The 12,935-nt window shown below is 44.5% G+C and overlaps 1 protein-coding gene across 3 annotated transcripts in view; it reads left to right on the top strand.

The window, feature by feature from the left end:
* Positions 1–11,067, top strand: part of LOC118396087 (sodium channel protein type 2 subunit alpha-like) — a 40,223-nt gene extending 29,156 nt beyond the window's left edge. For all 3 annotated transcript variants that reach the window (XM_052488658.1, XM_052488657.1, XM_052488659.1), the window contains 10 exons: positions 1,719–1,854; positions 2,132–2,286; positions 2,745–2,918; positions 3,594–3,716; positions 4,634–4,909; positions 5,642–5,695; positions 5,922–6,059; positions 7,353–7,457; positions 7,693–7,963; positions 8,087–11,067. In XM_052488658.1, the coding sequence (XP_052344618.1) occupies positions 1,719–1,854; positions 2,132–2,286; positions 2,745–2,918; positions 3,594–3,716; positions 4,634–4,909; positions 5,642–5,695; positions 5,922–6,059; positions 7,353–7,457; positions 7,693–7,963; positions 8,087–9,288 (2,634 nt within the window). In that variant the 3' untranslated portion in view covers positions 9,289–11,067. The remainder of the gene's footprint in view (positions 1–1,718; positions 1,855–2,131; positions 2,287–2,744; positions 2,919–3,593; positions 3,717–4,633; positions 4,910–5,641; positions 5,696–5,921; positions 6,060–7,352; positions 7,458–7,692; positions 7,964–8,086) is intronic.
* The last annotated feature ends 1,868 nt before the right edge of the window (positions 11,068–12,935 follow it).

The raw sequence follows: 12,935 nt of genomic DNA on the forward strand, positions 1-12,935 counted from the left end.
ATATATATATATATATATATATATATATATATATATAGAGAGAGAGAGAGAGAGAGAGAGAGAGAGAGAGAGAGAGAGAGAGCATGTGTGAGAGAGGTATGTATATATATATAGAGAGAGAGAGAAGAAGGAAGAATTAGAAAACGTGAGAAAGGGGAATATAATGTGTGAGAGCGAGAGAGGTATAGAGAGAGAGCACCACCGATCCTTCTGGAACATTGTGTATCTTGGGGCGTAGAGCCGGCAGGGCAGCATGCTTCCATTGTTCCCACTACGTATTAGCTGGGTCCCACGGCAATCAGACCTGCTGCACAGTCGAGTACTGATGGCATGTTACTCCTCTGTCTACCAGCCAGCCAGACGCCCCAAACTCCCTAGACATTGCACCATGTTTTATCAATGAAAACAGGACAGGGATTCCAACCTACGGAGCTAAGCGAGGCCTTCTCACCATACAGTACACAGAACACTGTATTGCATCTTTTTTATTTTTTATTTAACTAGGCAAGTCAGTTCAGGAACAAATTTGTTTTTTCAATGACGGCCTACCTCAGCCAAACCCTAACCTGGACGACGCTGGGCCAATTGTGCACCGCCCTTTGGAACGCCCAAACACAGCCAGTTGTGATACAGCCTGGAATCGAACCAGGGTCTGTAGCACTAAGATGCAGTGCCTTGGACCACTGCGCCACTCGGGTGCCCAATCAGCATGTAGATTATATATATATAAAAATATCTCTAGTACTGTACTATGGATAACTTGCATGGAATGCAGGGCTCTAATGTCAAAGTGTGCATTATAATCCAATGATTACCCTGCCAATAGCAAAGAATAAGGACAGTAGTACTAGTCAGCCCCAGAGATCCCTCCAACATTATTTCCTCTTGGAGGGACATTTCCTCTTAGTCTCCAGTGGATAATCCTGTTAGAGTACCCCATTTATCTGTTTCTCCCTTGTATGTTAGCATGGTCACACTGCTTCTAATGTTATATTAGTATTCATTCTATTATTATTATGTGACAGCTCCAGACCGCATGTTGTCTTGTAAACAGTGCACAGTACTGGTTTTTGCTGGTTAGCTAATGTGGTAATACCCATTTATTTATCGAAACAGAGACCGAAGCTTGTGCTTTTCTTAAGGATGGGAAAAAAATGTGTTTTCATGTCAATGAGGAAAATGTTCAGTGTTTCGGGGGAGGGAGGGAAGAAGGGGGAATTGATTTGATCGATGGGGCTATCCGCCACTCAAATGCTAAATCGCGGGCCATTTTTCAGTGGACATGAAAATCCGTCAGCCCACGTTCTCCTGCTTGTTTTCCGATTTCAGGATTGGAAATGCACTGGAATACTGCATGCCCCCTTGGACTGTCTGAGCCGATTTCAAACATACCCACAGTGCATTGTAACACCAACCTCTCCCTGTAGCATGTATCGTTGCTACCAGGTACTGTGTACTACAGTGTGATTGGATCTCACCTGATCAAACTGATCTCAAGCCTGTAGGTACTTTTGATCGACCCTGCATGTAATGATGATTACAATGATGAAACGAGTATAACTCTGAGTTTATATTTAAGCCAAAGTCATGTCTCCCGTCCAGGCCAAAGTATCTGGTGAGACTACTGTACTGTTACAGTCCATGACAATGGAGAATGTACCATTACAAGAATCTCAAGAACTCTAGTAGCTCAGAAGGTTGTCTCTCCCCCCCTGCAGAAGCTACCTATAGAGCCCCAGCACCTTATCTCGTCGGAGGGCAGCTCGGTGGATATCGGTCCCCCGGGGGATGGAGCTGAGTCAGTGGAGCTAGAGGACGAGGAGTCAGAGAACCCAGAGAACTGCTTCACTGATGGTGAGGGAGGGAGGGGCTGGGGGAGAGGACGAGGAAGAGTGGGGGAAGAAGGAGGGAAGGGGGGGAGGGAGAGAGGGACTAGTGAGAGGAAGGTTTGAGAGAGACTTTTCCTTTCACACATCAGAAGTAGTCTAGAGGGAATTCCGAGCTCTGATAGAGAGGGGGGACTGTTTGAAAAATGGGAGGAGAAGTTTCTTTCAGGCAAGGACAATGCATTATTTTATCTTCTCTCTCTTTCTCTGTCCCTTTTGTCTCTCCCTCTCTCTGTCTCTCCCAGGCTGTGTGCTCAGGTTCCAGTGTTGCCAGGTGAACGTTGAGGAGGGCAAGTGGAAGATGTGGTGGACTTTGAGGAAGACGTGCTTCCTCATCGTGGAACACAACTGGTTCGAGACCTTAATCATTTTCATGATCCTGCTCAGCAGTGGCGCTCTGGTGAGTGGCTGCTGCTCACCTGGCCTGTGTAATGTTGTACCGCTCCTTTAAGGAAAGTCAAGTAAACGTGGGCTCGACTTGTCTTTACATCACAATGGGAGTGTCAAATAATTACAGTCTGCTTACTTTGATGTAGAGTGAATATGAGCTTTATGGCTTCTTGGTTAGCCTGATACTTCTGTTTTGAAGTGAAAACTGAAACGTCGATTGGTCAGAGTGTAGTCATCAGTAGGGTTGAGTCCGGGTTGACAGGGAAAACTCTGATCCATATGCATAACTAGGGCCCAGAGTATTTCCTGGTCATGGCTTGTGTTCAGAAAAAAACTCAAAGCTCTACAATTTACCAAAAAAACACCAACCTATGTGATTCAACACACTTGACAAACATGACCTTTAGCCCAGACCTCAGACACTGTCAACTATCTGATGCTTTATTCCTTGTTTGTGTCTCCGTGTAGGCGTTTGAAGACATTTACATAGAGCAGAGGAAGACCATTAAGGTAGTGCTGGAGTACGCAGACAAAGTCTTCACTTATATCTTCATCCTGGAGATGCTGCTGAAGTGGGTGGCCTACGGATTCAAGAAGTACTTCACCAACGCCTGGTGTTGGCTGGACTTCCTCATTGTTGATGTATGTATTTGCTGGAGTTGTATGCGAACTCCGTACATACACGATGGCCTCGAACACGCTTTGTCAGCAGATGAATTCAAATCTAAGCTTTGGATAGCAATTTAGAGTGATTTGATTCATTTTGTGATTATTAATTTACCAATTGGAATGAATGGAAATTCCATAACATTTTTTACCCATGTACCACACATAGTTCTCCTTCTGCATCTGCCTCTCCTGACATTGCTTATTTTTCTCTCTCTGTCTCTGTTTCTCTCTCTCTCTCTCTGTCTCTGTTTTTCTCTCTCTCTCTGTTTCTGTTTCTCTCTCTCTCTGTCTCTGTTTCTCTCTCTCTCTGTCTCTGTTTTTCTCTCTCTCTGTCTCTGTTTCTCTCTCTCTCTGTCTCTGTTTCTGTCTCTGTTTTTCTCTCTCTCTCTGTCTCTGTTTCTCTCTCTCTCTCTGTCTCTGTTTCTCTCTCTCTCTCTGTCTCTGTTTCTGTCTCTCTGTTTTTCTCTCTCTCTCTGTCTCTGTTTCTCTCTCTCTGTCTCTGTTTCTGTCTGTTTTTCTCTGTTTCTCTCTCTCTCTGTTTCTCTGTTTCTCTCTCTCTCTCTCTCTCTCTCTCTCTCTCTCTCTCTCTCTCTCTCTCTCTCTCTCTCTCTCTCTCTCTCTCTCTCTCTCTCTCTCTCTCTCTCTCAGGTGTCTCTGGTGAGCTTGGTAGCCAATGCGTTAGGCTACTCTGAGCTGAGTGCCATTAAATCCCTACGAACCCTGCGGGCCTTAAGACCCCTGAGGGCCTTGTCACGGTTCGAGGGCATGAGGGTAAGGTTTACTGGAGAACATGTTTCTTGCCGAACTGCGATCAGAAAGAGCCTCTCAAGCAGCTTTTAGGAAATGTGTTATGATAAAGTCCACTGCAATTGAGTCTTTTGAAAATAACTTAATGTCATAACTAAATGTAACTTATTTTAGGAGATGAATGCCTTGTAGCATTCTTAGCCGCAGTCCTTTTAAAATGGCTGAGGCTTCTAGAAGGAGGAAAATAGAAACCAGCGATGTATTTTAAATGGCCGCATGCCTGTGTATAGAGCTGGATTTCGAGATACGTCTCTCGTTGTGTGTATCTGCGTGACTTCCCTCCACATTGTGTCGATAGATTCTGACATTGCTCTGCCTTGATGTTGCTTGTGTGGGGCCTTTTGATGTGTAATTCTTTTTCTTTCTGTGTCTTTTCATTTACAGTAAAACACTTGTTGTGACTTCATCCTGACTCTTCTAAGGTTTTTTCTGTTTTGCTTTTGACCTTTTGAGTGGTTAAATGTGCTCCGTCGCCACTCCTTTGAAAGAGCGTTTCCTTCCTTTTCCTTTCCTTAAATAGTTAACTGTCAAACTCTTGTGGTAGTGCTTGTAACATGCTTTGTACTGAAAATAACACAGTGAAAATACTGTACACATATTCTCATGTGTTCCTAAACCTAACGCAATATTTCAATATTACCACCGCTATCCACCCTCCCTATACATGATTATATTATTATTGCATATGTTATCATCTATGGTAACCAGAATTCTTGGATAAGCCTAGAAATGCATGTTTTCTTGAGTAACAAGAGTGTGCATTTCAGCTTCAACTTTATCTCACTCAACACACTGTCACATTACTTTCTAGTCCTATCCAGAGAAACCTCAGCGAACCGGTTTGACCGAGCCCTCTAACCGTGTCATCTGTGATTTGACAGGTGGTGGTGAACGCCCTCCTGGGTGCCATTCCGTCCATCATGAACGTGCTGCTGGTGTGTCTCATCTTCTGGCTCATCTTCAGCATCATGGGCGTCAATCTGTTCGCAGGGAAGTACTATCACTGCGTCAACACCACCAACGACGAGAACTTTCCCATCGAGGTGGTCAACAACAAGAGCGACTGTCTGGCCCTGGCCAATGACAGCGCCCGATGGAAGAATGTCAAGATCAACTTTGATAATGTCGGGGCCGGGTACTTGGCCTTGTTGCAAGTGGTGAGTGGGACAGTTGTCTGTTTGCGTTCGGGAGGATTATGCTTTAAATCTGGTTTAAAAGTGTAGTTATTATGAAACGTGCATATTATGTTCATTTACACTGAGTGAACAAAGCATTAGGAAAGCCTGCACTTTCCATGAGACAGACTGATCAGATGAATTTTAGTGTGTCAAGAACTGCAACGCTGCTGGATTTTTCACCCTCAACAGTTTCTCATGTGAATCAAGAACGGTCCACCATCCAAAGGACATCCAGGCAATTTTGACACAACTGTGTGAAGCATTGGAGTCAAAATGGGCCAGCATCCCTGTGGAATGCTTTCGACACCTTCTAGAGTCCATGCCCCGACCAATTGAGGCTATTTTAGGGGCAAAAGGGGAAGCAACAATATTAGGAAGGTGTTCCTAATGTTTTGTACACTCAGTGTATATACCGAATGCCTGTATGGCGGTCTTGTTTTTGACTTTCTATGCTGCTTTTGTGCTTTTAAATCAGTGTGGAGTATTTTTTGTTGTTGTTCGAGACATAGCTTATCACCTTTCACAGAGTATTGTGACTATTCATTTAATATTTTTTACCTGCTACCAAAATAGCTCTCCTAAACCAAAAGTAGTGGAGCGGAGCCTGACTGCAAGGCTGCAGCTAGGGAACAGGGAAGTCAGATGTAAGTACCCACTCAAGAGTGACCCCTCAGAGAGTAACTCATTCTGTTCTCTGTTCTCTGCTCCTAGGCAACGTTCAAAGGTTGGATGGACATCATGTACGCAGCTGTGGACTCTCGAAATGTAAGTGTTTCCTTGGGGCTCTGGTCATGGTGAATGGCGGACAGTTTAAAGTCAGGTTGACTCTTGCATTCAAGGTTTTGAGTTGACATTTGTTTTATTGGAATGTTGGTGTTTAAAAAAAGAAAGAAAATGTCTTCCCTTAGGAATGTCCTGTAAATAAGGGTTTGACTTGAATATGTGCAGTGATTAAACGTCTTGCTGTATATCTTTCTTGTTTGTGTTTCAGGTGGAGCTTCAGCCCCAATATGAACAGAACCTCTACATGTATCTGTACTTCGTCATCTTCATCATCTTTGGCTCCTTCTTCACTCTCAACCTCTTCATTGGTGTCATCATTGACAACTTCAACCAACAGAAGAAAAAGATACGTATTCTGTAGTGAACAGGTGTTCGTGGACAGTGTTTTGTCAAACCTGCTGCTGGCTGAGAGATGATTCTAAATATGGCAGGCATATGAGTTACACACACACACACACACCTTCCAGTCGATAAGAGAGCTGACACTGTGAATGCAGTCTCCGTGATACGGAGACAAGTGGGAAAAGACAGAATGTTCAAGGAGGAAGAGGAGAGAGCGTAAAATAGCCTGAGAGAGATATCGAGAGGAGAGGGACGAGGGAGGGAGAGATCTGAAAAGCGCGCCTAGCCCTGAGCTAACAATGACTGAAAGAAACTTGAGAGAGAGACGCTCTGGGTAGGGAGACAGACAGACAGACAGACAGACAGACAGACAGACAGACAGACAGACAGACAGACAGACAGACAGACAGACAGACAGACAGACAGACAGACAGACATGCTCTGGGTAGGGAGACAGACAGACAGACAGACAGACAGACAGACAGACAGACAGACAGACAGACAGACAGACAGACAGACAGACATGCTCTGGGTAGACAGACAGACAGACAGACAGACAGACAGACAGACAGACAGACAGACAGACAGACAGACAGACAGACAGACAGACATGCTCTGGGTAGACAGACAGACAGACAGACAGACAGACAGACAGACAGACAGACAGACAGACAGACAGACAGACATGCTCTGGGTAGGGAGACAGACAGACAGACAGACAGACAGACAGACAGACAGACAGACAGACAGACAGACAGACAGACATGCTCTGGGTAGGGAGACAGACAGACAGACAGACAGACAGACATGCTCTGGGTAGGGAGACAGACAGACAGACAGACAGACAGACAGACAGACAGACAGACAGACAGACAGACAGACAGACATGCTCTGGGTAGGGAGACAGACAGACAGACAGACAGACAGACAGACAGACAGACAGACAGACAGACAGACAGACAGAGAGACAGACATGCTCTGGGTAGGGAGACAGACAGACAGACAGACAGACAGACAGACAGACAGACAGACAGACAGACAGACAGACAGACATGCTCTGGGTAGGGAGACAGACAGACAGACAGACAGACAGACAGACAGACAGACATGCTCTGGGTAGACAGACAGACAGACAGACAGACAGACAGACAGACAGACAGACAGACAGACAGACAGACAGACAGACAGACAGACAGACAGACAGACATGCTCTGGGTAGGGAGACAGACAGACAGACAGACATGCTCTGGGTGTACGTGTGTTAGGTTTTCACCAGGTTCTGTGTTGTTCCCTTTACTTTGGAGGTCAGGACATCTTCATGACAGAGGAACAGAAGAAGTACTACAATGCCATGAAGAAGCTCGGCTCCAAGAAGCCCCAGAAGCCTATTCCCAGGCCAACGGTTTGATACTGATATTGACACCTATTGATATTACAATAACCATTCAACCAAGCAGTAGCTCAAATATTTGAGACGGATTAAGAATTCATATTTAAGACGGATTTCTCAAAATAACAAAAAATGTAAAAATCAACATTTCTTTTGAATTCTCACAGTAATGCTGATTAAATATATTTCTATCGCTCTCTACTTCTCTCTGTTTCTCTCTCTCCCTTCATCTGTCTTTCCGTTCTAGAATGCATTCCAAGGCTGTGTGTTTGACTTCGTAACGAAGCAGGCTTTTGACATTGTCATCATGATCCTCATCTGCCTCAACATGGTCACTATGATGGTGGAAGAGGATGACCAGACACCAGAGAGGGAAAAAATCCTCCACTGGATTAACTTTGTCTTTATAGTGCTCTTCACTGGGGAGTGTACGCTCAAAATGATATCCCTCCGCCATTACTACTTCACCATTGGCTGGAACGTGTTTGACTTTGTCGTTGTCATCCTTTCAATTGTAGGTAAGAACCCTGACTCTTCATATTCTTTTGAATCAAAATGTAGCATTCAGAATAAATGTTTGGAGTTGTAACCGAGAAATTGTTTGTGTTAAATTGGTGTGGTTTTTGTTTCTGTCCTTACAGGTATGTTTTTATCAGAATTGATTGAGAAGTACTTTGTTTCCCCAACGTTATTCCGAGTCATCCGACTTGCCAGAATCGGCCGCATTCTCCGTCTCATCAAGGGCGCTAAGGGCATCCGGACGCTTTTGTTCGCCTTGATGATGTCACTTCCTGCCCTGTTTAACATTGGCCTCCTGCTCTTCCTGGTCATGTTCATCTACGCCATCTTCGGCATGTCCAACTTCGCCTACGTCAAGCACGAGGCGGGAATCGACGACATGTTCAACTTCGAGACGTTCGGCAACAGCATGCTCTGCCTGTTCCAGATCACCACGTCGGCGGGCTGGGACGGCCTCCTGGCGCCCATCCTCAACAAGAAGGAGCCCGACTGCGACAGCCAGATGGAGCACCCGGGCACCTTGTACCGGGGAAACTGCGGCAACCCGCCAGTGGCCATGTTCTTTTTCGTCAGCTACATCATCATCTGTTTCCTCATCGTGGTCAACATGTACATCGCCGTCATCCTGGAGAACTTCAGCGTGGCCACCGAGGAGTCGGCCGAGCCGCTGAGCGAGGACGACTTTGAGATGTTCTACGAGGTGTGGGAGCGCTTCGACCCGGACGCCACTCAGTTCGTGGAGTACGACAAGCTGTCGGACTTTGCAGACGCTTTGGACCCACCGCTGCGAATGGCCAAACCCAACCACATCCAGCTGATCAAAATGGATCTGCCCATGGTCAGCGGGGAGCGCATCCACTGCCTTGACATCCTGTTTGCCTTCACCAAGCGTGTCCTGGGAGAGGGCGAAGGCTTGGACCTCCTCCGGGGCCAGATGGAGGAGCGCTTCATGGCCTCCAACCCCTCCAAAGTCTCCTACGAACCCATCACCAGTACCCTGCGGCGCAAGCAGGAAGACATGTCTGCCTTGGTGATCCAGAGGTCATTCAGGCGCTACCTGGCCCGACTCGCCCTGAAGAGAGCAGCAGAGCTCTACAAGGAGCAGCCTAAAGGCAGCGTGATGTATGAGCTGGAGGACAAGGAGGTGCTGGTGATAGGACAGTTCGAGGACAACTCCACCTCCACGGAGAAAACGGACATTACGCCCACCACCGCCTCGCTGCCTTCGTACAACAGTGCCACAAACTTGGAAAAGGACCAATATGAGAAAGAAAAGAGGGAGAAAGAGAAGAGAGACATAGATCTGAGAGAGCAAAATAAATAAGCGAACAAATGGACAAATGATGAGTACGAAGACGTTTGCTTTGAAGAAAAACAGATTTACAGAGGACCGATGTATGCTAATGTATTGGTGGAGGAGGTGTGGTGGTGTTGGGTGCTAGGCCAAACTGATGTGTAGCTAGCTAAGGCTGAGGCCTGAGAGCAGGTTTGGAGCCATTTAAGGGGACTGTTCCAGGGGGTTACATAGTAACAAGGCAGGGGAAGATTATTGTTATGTATCACTGCCAGGAGTAAGTGAAAGACGGCGACTCAAAAAGCTGTTGCGTAACCGCTTGTGATTTTCTGTTGAGTGTTACTATCTGACACACATGAGTATACTGTGAAGTTTTCTGTAGCGAGTGCTGCTGCTACCATCATACATCCAGTGTCTTGAATAACGATCGCCGTGTTACTTAAGGTTCTTGCATTTTTGTATAATTTCATTTTTTTTTAATGGTAAGGAATGTGTTATTGTGTAATTGTGAGAATGTGTCCACTTATTTTCACGGTTGTAAAAACACCATGTACAGCCAAACTCAGCGACTAAACGAATCCATGTTCCCAATACTAACGCCACATGTGTTTTGTTACTCCCAGAACTATTTGTTCTCAGGCAGTAGTTTTCGTGTATCCCTCTGGGAATAAGCGTAGGTACTGTATATGTAACTAACCGGGTCTCCTGCACACCACAAGACTGTGCTAGCCCGCTGAGGTAAGGTCTGAGACTTAGCTCGGGGGAGCTAACCCAGGTCTTCAGGTTACTCATCACATGAATGACACATTATGCACAAGCTTAATTCCACAACCAATCATCGGTGACACTTGGTAAAGATATATCTCGTATATCTATATGAATGGCTGTTGTTCTCCCCTCGCTGTTTCTATGAACACGCCCACGGACACAGAGATCCTGAATGTATGTCAACAGATTCATTGAGAGGGATTCAATGAGATCTTCTTCATTTTCGTAGAACATTCATTGTCACAAAGCAATGTGTCCGACAGATGTATTTCAATATCTCTCTCTCTCTCTCCACTCCTTGTTTCTGTCGAAACACTCGTGTAAAGAAAGATGACTAACAAAAATATAATAAAGGGAACACATTGATGGTCTTTTTCCAAAGATGTCTAACTCCATTATAATACGTGCATATGACACCTGGCGCTGAGTTTAGCACCCGTCTGTACTGCACACTGTACTCATAGTTCATGAAGGATTTTAATTCAAAGCCTGATTCTTTCAAGCATAGTGATTTGGTTGGATTTATAAATAGTCCTATATGGACCCACAGTATGCATCACACTTCCATTTGATGTAAGAGCACTTTTTTATCTTTTCATGGCCACGCCCCAAAGGGTGTTATGTGAGCGTGCGCGCGTGTATGCGCCTGTGTTTGCGTGCAGACATCTGTGTGTGTGTGTGTGTGTGTGCGTGTGCGCCCGTGCGGGCACGCGTGTGTGTGTGACTGGGGGGTCTATATTTGACTTGTATTCCACGTATTATAAATAGCACTTCTGCTGTAGCTACTGTTGCTTTTCAAATGAACTTTTAGGTTGCCATTTTTCTACAACTTGTTTTACATTCTGCACACATTGACACATGAAACACTTGTATGGTCCACATTTCTGTAGATATGAAACATAAAGCAATCGACGGCCATTTTCCCTTCAGCTAGTGTGTTAGTGAAGGGCATGCAGGTCAGGACTGGTATCAGTTCATCTGCTAACGTGAATGAAAACATTCAAAGGAATAAAGGACACACCTGTTACCTTTCTCTTTTAAGCTGTGCTCTGTCAGAAAGTATGACGATGGCTGGATGTCTGGTTGACGGGATCATCCATGTGGTTGAATTTCATGCTCCACTGAAATGTCAATGTGTGACGAGGGACATTTTTGTTCGGACCAAAGATGTGACCACAAAACACAAAATCAAGATTTCCAAAATAAAACCGATTTTGGAAAGCATACTTTGTACACAGAATATTTTCAATCAGATTAAACTGTTGCGCTATGCAATCTATTGTTAGCATGTTGAATGGTCAATAGGCAGCAGGGAGACATATATCAGCTGTATACAGAGGGAGAGAGATTGAGATTTCCCCCACCCTTACCCCCTCAAAACACTTTGCTGATCCTGCCGCCAGATTCTCCCCTGCTGTTGCTTGGCAACCTTACATCACAGCTCCCCCGCTTTTGATTGATCAGTAGTGTCTCCCAACTGCCTACCCACAGTACCTTGCAGCGAGCAGGCATACCCTTCCCGACCCCTGTCCTTCCCTCCTTCCCTGCATCAGAAAAAAAAACACCATGATCAGAAGCCATGGAATACACTTGTTATACTGTACAGTATTACAGTATATGCATAGTATCAATGAACTGCCTTCATATCCCAGTGCTTTGTGTGCTCAGCACCTGCTGTAGTGGGGGTCTGTTTGAGTAAATGTTGGTTTAATACACACCCATGAGCAGTGAGCCATGACAAGGTCCCCATTCAGGAACAGATTAGCCTGCGTGAGGCGGGAAGACAGGACCACCTTATACCCTAACCTGCCTGCCACCAAAGAGAGGACTCCATGCAAAATAAGGTCAGTGGCTCCACCTAGAGGTGGGGAGACACATGACCAGTCTGGGTAGCACTTCTGGCTGATTTCAAGGAGATTTTCAATAAACATGTTCTATGAGTGCTTGTTGACTGGCTCAAATCATGCAGTAGGCCGAATTTATGTGCTCAATTAAGTACTCAAATTATGTCATTATAGTAGGTTATTATGTCTGTTGAACTCTTGAGAATAATTTCCATGATTACCTCGAAATAGTTGCTCAGCAACAGCACAAATGAGCAATATACAACCCCCCTAGCAAGGGAATTTTGATTTTGTCATCAAGTTCCATTGAGTCAAACCATATAACCTGTACTAATTTATAGTATTTGTATTATGTAATTTTATTAATGATTATTTCAATGTTGTTACTGAACTCCTCATTTATCCATAATTTAGACATGATTAAATATATATATATATATAGAGAGAGAGAAAGAACACCAGAGTAGACTGACTGATTTGATAGTCAGTTTAAAACTAAGACCTTGTTCCTAATGCAGTTTTGGAAATTTCTCAATTCATTACAATCACTACTTTCAAAGGTATCAACAAGAACCGAATCGTATCAGCTATAACTGACTTTATACTAAATACTATACTTTATACTAAATACTTTATACTAAATACTAAATAAGTATTCAGACCCCTTGAATTTTTCCACATACAGCCTTATTCTAAAATGTATTAATCAAACAAAAAAATCCTCAGCTATCTACACACAATACCCCATAATGACAAAGCAAAAACAGGTTCATAGACATTTTTGAAAAAATATTAAGCAAACTGAAATACCTTATTTACATAAGTATTCAGACCCTTTGCTATGAGATACCTGTTCCATTGATCATCCTTGAGATGTTTCTACACTTGATTGGAGTCCACCTGTGGTAAATTAAATTGACTGGACTTGATTTGGAAAGGTACACACCTGTCTATATAAGGTCCCACAGTTGACAGTGCACATCAGAGTAAAAACAAGCCATGAGGTCGAAGGAATTCTCAGTAGAGCTCAGAGACAAGATTATGTTGAGGCACATATCTGAGGAA

The sequence above is a fragment of the Oncorhynchus keta genome, chromosome 30 (assembly GCF_023373465.1).
Source record: "Oncorhynchus keta strain PuntledgeMale-10-30-2019 chromosome 30, Oket_V2, whole genome shotgun sequence".
Lineage (NCBI taxonomy): Eukaryota > Metazoa > Chordata > Actinopteri > Salmoniformes > Salmonidae > Oncorhynchus > Oncorhynchus keta.